The sequence below is a fragment of the Dama dama genome, chromosome 29, assembly GCF_033118175.1.
Source record: "Dama dama isolate Ldn47 chromosome 29, ASM3311817v1, whole genome shotgun sequence".
Taxonomy (NCBI): Eukaryota; Metazoa; Chordata; class Mammalia; order Artiodactyla; family Cervidae; genus Dama; species Dama dama.
Window position 1 is genome coordinate 68,175,056 of NC_083709.1, and position 8,394 is coordinate 68,183,449.

The following is an 8,394-nucleotide window of genomic DNA, read 5'->3' on the forward strand; positions in this document are numbered from 1 at the left end:
ATTCATTTCTTGGTAAACACCTGATCTGTCCAAAATCCTAAATAGGATTTCTTTGTACCTGAGAGTCCCATAAAGCCAGGGAAGGCTGTAGAAGGTCTCTGATTCCCTGTAGTCTTACCTAAAATCATCTCTAAGATCCACAGTATTTTACCTTTGACAGTAAAACAAGGTGTTACTTATTTGTTTAGAAAGTATAGCTGACCTAACTTCTCATCTCATGGCTCTTTTGCTTCTCTTGAATTATAATAAACATTCTCTGCCTTACATGTTTATAAGAACAGGGTGCATGGAGATAGGAGGTAAAAATCATATGACATAAGGAATGAAGTAGGGGAGGCCAGATTAGGTGAACGTTTTCCTAGTTTCCACCAGGCTTTTGCTTCAGCACTATTGATGCAGCATTCTTCCCAGTGGTTTGCTGATAAATGTTTAACAACTGTCTCTGCAGGGGAAGAAAGAAAATGAAACAGAACCCTGATTTGAAGCAGTTGCCTAAACATTGGCAATGGCATAAACACTCCCACCGTGTCAGCTATACTTTCTAAACAAATAAGTGACATCTTGTTTTACTGTCAAAGATAACATTTCAAGCCCCTGACATGCTGACACTGAATGTGGAGGTGGGGAGAGGTGCTCCGCAGCGCACCATCATATGGCATTTCCTCCATGTGGATAAGACAGGCATAAGTAATCTCAGAGGTTGGCTGATAGGAAACTGAGAATTCAGAAGGGAAGAGTTTCCTGTACCTATTCCCTTTAACACAGCTTATTAACAAGGGATGATGCCTCTGAGATGGCACCCCGTGGAGCCATGCTATTGTGGAGGTCTGGTGGGGTGGTCACAGGAGGCCTATTTCAACCTGTTTGAAATAGGTTATGACGAACATGGTGAAGTTACCCAGGCAGAAAGGGGAGGAGTGATCCTCTGAAGCAGAGGGACACAATGGAGGCGTGAAGGCTGAGAAGCTCTCTGTGGTCGCTAGAGCATGGGGAAGGCTTCAGTGAGCGACCAGGCTGCTGAGGGTCACCCTGTGAGAGCCCCCAACCTCAGTAGGAGAGCTTAGGTCCTTCCCTGTAGGCAAGAGAAACCGTCCGAGGTTTAAATACAATGTGATGTGATCAGAGAGAAGTGGGGGTTTTTGTTTGTTTGGGGTTTTTTTTGGCTGTGGTGTGTGGCATGCAGTATCTCAGTTCCCTGACCAGGGATCAGCCGGTGCCCCCTGCAGTGGAAGCAGGGAGCGCTACCCACTGGACTGCCAGGGAAGTCCCCAGAGAGAAGCCTGAGAACAGATCGCACCTGGAGGTTTATGGTGCATGAGCAATTTGAGACCTGGCTCAACGCCCCCCAACCCTCTCACCATGAATCCTTCCAAGTACCAGCAGTGGGCCACTTTTCACTTTTCTAAAAGCTCTGTAGCACCAGTGGGTCGCTAGGCCAGGCTTCAGAATGATGCCAGCCTAGCAGCCTCAGGACCCCCATAAAGTTAGTAAAAAATACAGATTCTAAGGGTCCACTCCCTAGATATTAGACTCAATACATCAGGGTGAGATCCAAGGATATGTTGTTGTTGTTTTTCTAATATGATTCCCTGCCTGATTTTGATACCCAGTCAGGACAGAGCTGAGATTTTTAGGAGGGTGTAGCAAACCACATAAATACCCAGCTGTTTCCATAAACAGATAGATCTCCTTGGAGGTGGAGGTAATCCTGTCTCTTTAGGTGGCTCAGATAGATGTGGGGAAGGAGACATGACCCTTGTGTGGAGAACGTGGAAATTTGGAGTTCTGTGGATCCCGTGTCAGTCAGCGTAGCCTGGTCCAGGCCTGTCACCCGCTGGACCTCTGTTCTCTCTACAAAATAAGAGGGCAGGCAGAGTGGGGGCGGGTGGACACGTGAGCATCTGCCAGTCCCCTAATCCTGTCACATCACTCTTGTGTCAGGCTACGAGTCCAGGGCCTGCAGTGACTCCGAGGAGTCGTCCGAAGTGGACTGCGTGCTGGAGCCCCTCTCCGACGGACGCCTGCAGAAGCTGGGCCCCTGCAGACCGCTTACAGAGGAAGAGCAGCCTCCTGGGGACAGCTCCGTGCCTGCCGTGGCTGCGAAGGGCCCAAGCACTTGCGGGGCCAGCAGCACAACAGACAGTGCCGAATCCGAGGCGTCCGACTCGGCCAACACTGAGAGCCGCGGCTGCAGGACCAGCGGCTCCAGTGAGTCCATGGACGCCCTGGAGGAGGATGACCTGGACGCCTGCTCCTCCAGCAGGTCCAGCTTCTTCCACCTGGGCTTGCCGGGCTTCCCGGAGAGTCTTGATTCAGACAGCCAGGAGGAGAGAAGCAGGGTTGAAACCAGTGGCTTCCTCTGTCTCCTGGACCTGGCCCAGAGAGCCAACCCTCAGAGCCAGAAGACAGAGTTTTCTGAGAGTCCTGCTCCTGGGGCCTTCAGCTGGGGGCCGGAACTGAATGCGCTCAGGCTGGACCCTCGGCTCTATGAGGGCAGCCGGATTGACTACTACAGCCTGTGTGCCAATGTCTCCCCCGCCAGCCACGGGAGCGGTAGCTCTGACAGCACAGCTGCCCGGCAGGGTGGGGGCACAGCAGCCCTGGGCCAGCGGGGAGGGTCTGAGGCCCTGTCCAGCTCCGCGCTGCAAGCCCTGGCCCCAGGCCTGCCACTGGCCTTGGAGGATGGCAGTTCCGACGAGGAATACTATGATGCAGCTGACAAGCTCACACCCCCAGACGCCCTCTCCGGTGAGCCCTCCCCGGCAGGTCTGTGGATGTGCAGGCAGCTCCTCAGTCCCCAGGGAGGGCCGTGTGCAAGCCTGAGGGCAAAACATTTGGGTAAAGCATGGGTGCGCGTTATCTTTTGAGGTGGGCATCCCAACTTCAAGTAAGGGCTACTGAGGAGGTTCAGAGAACTGTGGACAGGCAGAGATGAGTGGCATTAATTCCACAGTGGGAATCAGGGGAGGCTTCCCAGAAGAGGCAGCAAATGGGCCAGGCCTTGTGAGATGGACAGAATTCACAGAGAAAGAAAAGGTTTGATATGAGCACCCAGCAGAGGGAAGCAGCTGCGCTATTGTTGACCTGGAAGCTTGAGGCCTTAAAACAAAAAGAACCTAACTGGCAGGCCACTGGAGGTCCTTAAGGGACTCAGACATAGGTGGGAAGATCAGATTCCTCATTCTTTCCTCCACAAAGAGTTTGGGGTGTCTTTCCTCATAGAATGACTTCCTAAGCTGACCTGAGGTCCTTGCAGACCATTTACACACTCACACATATACTCTGTCTCCCTCCCTCCCTCTCTCTCACTGCACTCTGAAGGAAAACAAGATTGGAAAGTGGCACCCAGACATCAGGAGTGACCCACGAGGGGTGGGGAGCTGCGTCCTCTCCTGCGTGCCAGCCCCTTCCTGCTGCCCCCTGGGCTCCGGTGGTCCCCACTGCCCAGGGGGGAAAGGCCAGCTCCTTGGCAGCCCCTGTGAGGTTTCTCGAGGCCCTCTGTGACATGGCCTCGGTGTGTCTCTCTTCTTCCCTTGAGCCCTGTCCCTGCATTCCTGCCACACGGACCTCCTTGCCAGTTTTAAAAGTGCCCAGTTCTTTCCTACCTCCAGCCTTTGTACATGCCGCTCCGTCCACCTGAAACGCTCCTTACCCTCATCTTTGGCTGCTGCCCTTCTCTCTCTCAGGCCCCACCTGGAAATGCACTTCCTCTGGGGATATTAACCAGACCGCCAGGACGAGGTCTCCCCACCGACGTCACACACCCTGGGTGCTTCCTGCCTGTAGCTGCATATTTATTTGTGTGATCTTTGTATGGATATTTCTCTCCTTCACTAAAGCGAAAGCTTCTGTGATTCGGCAACTGTGCATTTGACACTCACCTCTGTGTCCTGCCACAGAGTTCCTGGCAGTTGCGGCTAGATGGACGAACGAATGCACTCCCCACCATCTACCCCGATCTCACTAACTGACTAGTAGAAACCCACGGCCAGGTTCTGCACTGCTCCCCAGAGAACACAGTCAGCTGCCATCCCTGCCTCCAGTCGTGTCCCGCTAGGCCAGCCATTGTGCTGGGGACACGATGGGGGTGAGACAGACCATCAGTCAAGGCCTTCCTTGTGGGAGTCCAGTCAGGGAGATAAGGTCCACATCGGACACTTCCTCTTTCATGGAGAGCCAGTGAGGTGCTGGGGAGACAGCCCAGACCTGGGACTCACGGGCCCGGGGTCTGCTTGGGCCGCTGACTCACTGTGAGAACCTCTCCCTTTTTTAAGCTTCAGAAACACCCTTGACCAGTGGCTGAGGGGGCCTAGAGCAGAGCAGCAGTTTCAAAAGGTGTCTGGGCATCAAAATCACCCAAAGGGGCCTGAGTCAAATACTATAAACTCCTAGACCCAGCCTCAGAGATTCTGATTTAGGAGGTGTGAGGAGCAGCGTAGGATTTGATGAGGCTTTTAATAAGGTTCAGCCAGGTTGGAAAAAAACAGTCCAAATATAAGAGCCCTTTGATTCTCAGGCACTAGTCTGTGATCCTAATTCCTTCTGGCAGGTTCCCAGGACTTCTTCATAGAAGTGTTTCTTCTTTCAGAAAGATCCATCTTGGTATGCACAAGATCCCTCATGCCTGCGACTGAGAGTCGCAGTCACTTTTTGTCAAAAGAAAGCTCCTTCAGAACGCTCACCCTGTAGTGACGATCGTAACAGTGATGGCGTGGGCTTCCTTTAGTGAACACCAGCTAGGCACAGGCTTGTGCTAGGAGCCTGATAGGGACTAAGTCATCTATCCAGCATAGCAGTGTTGACGGACATCACTGGTACTGCCTGACTTGGGTTAATGAGAGAAAGTGACAGTGTTGGAAGGATGTCAGATAGCTTAGAGAATTGCCAGCTGAGGTGAAGCCCTGGTTCTGACATAGGCAGAGGCCAGACCAGGAGGCTAGGCAGCAGGATTCCTCACTGTATTGTTAGGATACCGTGGCTGCAGAGAATGGGTTGTACTGTTGTTGTTGTTTATTTTTTTCTATCAATGTGTTTGAGTTTGAAATTTTAGGAAATTTTGTGACTGACTTTCTAGCTCATACCTCTGACCACTTGGCTGATACGGATAGGGCTCCTTCATTAATAGTTTCAGCAGCCTATAATGGTTGGAGAGATGTCATCCCCTGAAAGGAAGTTGACCAAAAGACAAGGCACGGGATGTTGGGCAACCCAGGATCAAAACACAGGTACCACGGTGCTCACCCCCATCGTTCAGAAGAGGAAACTGAGGAGCTCAAGGTTTAACATGCCCCAGGTCACATGGTCCAGCCGGGATTCAGACCCAGGCCATCCTGCGTCCTGAGCCCGAGACCTACACGTCTCTTTGTTTTTCTGCTTTTCATTTCTTTTTCCTTTCTTGATTCTCAGGGCTCAGAGCTGCTTCCACTGTAGAAACCAGTGCCACAGGATCACAGAATGAAGCCAGCCGCTGCAGCCCTGAGGTCAGCCTGAATCCTGGGCCAGACGGCAGACAGCCAAGCAGAAGGGGAGGGGCGAAGAAGTATGCCAAGACCCTGAGGAAAAGACGGTCCTTCCTGCAGACCGACTACACCTGTCAGGTCTCGTTTCCCCTGGCGCCGTCAGCTTCCTTGGAGAGCGTGGACGACGTGTGCTACTATGACCGGGAGCCCTGCCTGGCCCTCACTGCGCCCTCCCCAACTGTGTCCTCTCTGCAAGACGTGCAGGGTGAGCCCGGCGTCCTGGAGACCAAGGCCCTGGGGCTGCTGACTCCCCTGAGGGAGACCAAGAGCAAAAACCCAGCCTCCCGGGTCATGGAGATGGAGCCAGAGACCATGGAAACCAAATCTGTCATCGACTCTCGAGTGTCATCTATTTCTGCCATTCGCCTCCGGATTGACCCTAACCATAAAGAGAATTCTGGGATTGCCCCTCTGACCTCCAGTGTCGCCAGTTCCCCAGCAAACACCCCTCACGGTCTCAACCCAGGCTCATCTGGCCCAGATACCGCTCAGGCAGGGCTTCCCCAGACCTCATCTCCGTTTCAAGACTTGAATGGCAGTGGCCCCCGAGAACTCACCGTGGGGCTTGGGAACAGTGCCTCCTCCCTCTCCAGTGCTGATGTGAACCCAGACAGCGTCTGCCTGACCGCCAGCCCGGGGCCACATACTCTTGCTCAAGGAGACACCCTGGAGCTGGGAGGAGTTCAGTTGGAAATAGGATTGGGATCTCTGTTTATAAATGATATGCCAGAAACTGCCCCCCAGGACACAGAGCCTTTGTTGTCTTCTCCAGACGGACCTAAAAGTGATGAGTGCGGCATAAATTCGGAAGACACGATGGCGTCTTTGCCTGCAGAGGAGGGGCAAGGACAACTATCTCTGGAATACAGTAGAGAAGTTACAAACAGAAACGACACCAGCTCATTTCGTGATGAGTCTGGGAAGGATCCAGGTGACCCCAAGGTGGATGGGTTGGATGTTCTTCCTCAGACTCCTGGTGTCAGTGCTCCAGCTGGTGGCATGGCAGCCTCCCTCTTCTTGGAGACTCCTATTACAGGGACTGAGCAGACCCCACCAAGTTCCCCTACAGAACCCCAAGGACAAAGCAGAGAAATTCTGGGTCAAGCCTGCCAGGCCCAAGAACAAAAACTATTGGCAGAGTTGGATTTTAATACAGATTTCTTGCTTAGGGACCAGACCATTCCATCAGCCTTCTCTCTAGAGGAGGTCAAGGCAGAGCCACCTAATCACGTGACAGGGGAAGACACCACCCCTGGGGACATTCCCCAGGGCGTCTCTTTGGATCCAGGGCCTTCTCTGCCAGAGCCACTACCGTGTCCCCATGAGGAGCCTCACTTAGAAGGTTCAAACCGTTTTTCGGTGCCAGAAAGCAAAGGCAAGAGGCCTAGCATCTGCCTTCCTGCTGAGAAGTCTTTTCTGTGCTTTGCCCCAGAGAGCTATCCTAAAGGTTCTGCCAGTCTCAGGACAGCCCCGTCTTTGGGGTTTGCAGGTGTGAATGAGACAGGGGCCCCCAGGATGGGCATGGAGCAGTGCAGCTGCCAGTTTTCCTATGCCACGTGCTTCCGGGGCCTGCAGCCAGAGACAGAGGAGGAAGGCAGAGACTCGGAAGCAGGTCCCACAGCCCCCCTTACCTCGCCGCCCTCTGCAGGAAGCCAGCTGAGCCTGCCCTGGAGGCCTGCCCGGGCCCACAGCTGCAGTGCCGAGCTCCCATCGAGGAACAGCCACATCTGGCCGGAGTACTGCTCCAGGGCGCTCAGACAGCTGAGAGCTGCCCCCGCCAGCATCCCTGAGGGCTTCATCCAACTCATGGAGAGCTTGCTGGAATTACAGGGCATTTTAGAAGCTTCCTGGGGGAATGGGAATAAACACCCCCCCGAGAAGTGCACCTGGCACTTTGCTGAAAGCCGGAGCCGCCTCTGCATGGGCTCCCAAAAGCTCCTGTCGAGCTGTCAGCACGTGATCAGGATGGACCAGACGCCGGAGGAGATGCAGAGCGCTGTGCGGGACACCTTCCAGCACCTGGTCCAGCTGGCCGGCCTGTGCCTGCAGCTCACAGACTGCCGCCGCTGCTCCGGCCACCGCAGGGAGGCGGCCGGGAACCTGAGGGATGTGGTGCACACCTACCACGAGTTTGTGGAGGCCGCTCGGCTGACCTGTGAGCGAGGCTACGGCGACCTGAGCGTGAAACTCTTGGCCCGTCAGTGCACGGCCCTCACGGCCGCCGTGTTCTGTTTGACCCAGAAGTTCCGGGCCTCCACCGCCCTGTGAGCAGGCCAGGCGCCCCGGCCCCCTGCTCTGCCCCGGACATTTCCCTCCCTGCCCCTCTCAAGTGTTTACTATTGACAGTATTCAAATAAACTACTGCTTAATCTTTGCCTGAATTCTACGGAGTGATGACAAGTTTGGGTCAACAGCATTCACTCATATTCGTTGCACAAACATTAACTAGATACCTCCCCTAGTCAGGGCGTGTACTAGGATCTTATTCATAAAGATGAGGAAGACAAGTCCCTGCCCCTGGCCAGGATGCTCACGGCCCCTCTGGGTGGGTGCAGATAAGCAGATTGCCATCAGTAATGTGTGTACCCTAGGAGGCGCATACTCTGCGAGTGTGGAAGCTAGAAGTCACATTCTGCCCCAAGAAGTCAGGGATAGGGGAGGAAGGTGGAGTCGCTGAAAAATCGTTTTCACCTCTCCCAGCACACTGATTTGGCAGGAACCTCTGCAAGTAGGAGTGAGTACCTGTGGTATGTGATAGATTCCACCTTCACAAGTTAGGGTTTGCAGCACCTCTGCCTGGAGGCCTGGCATTCTTGGTGGCCTCACGGCAATGAGCACAGGTTGCCACCAGGTGGCAGTAAGCACCTTGGTTACA

At 54.0% G+C, this 8,394-nt stretch overlaps 1 protein-coding gene across 1 annotated transcript in view; it reads left to right on the plus strand.

Moving 5' to 3' along the window:
* Positions 1-7,826, plus strand: part of FRMPD1 (FERM and PDZ domain containing 1) — a 156,027-nt gene extending 148,201 nt beyond the window's left edge. Inside the window, exons 16-17 of the mRNA XM_061132341.1 lie at positions 1,942-2,748; positions 5,407-7,826. Coding sequence (XP_060988324.1) covers positions 1,942-2,748; positions 5,407-7,787 — 3,188 coding nt within the window. The 3' untranslated portion in view covers positions 7,788-7,826. The remainder of the gene's footprint in view (positions 1-1,941; positions 2,749-5,406) is intronic.
* The last annotated feature ends 568 nt before the right edge of the window (positions 7,827-8,394 follow it).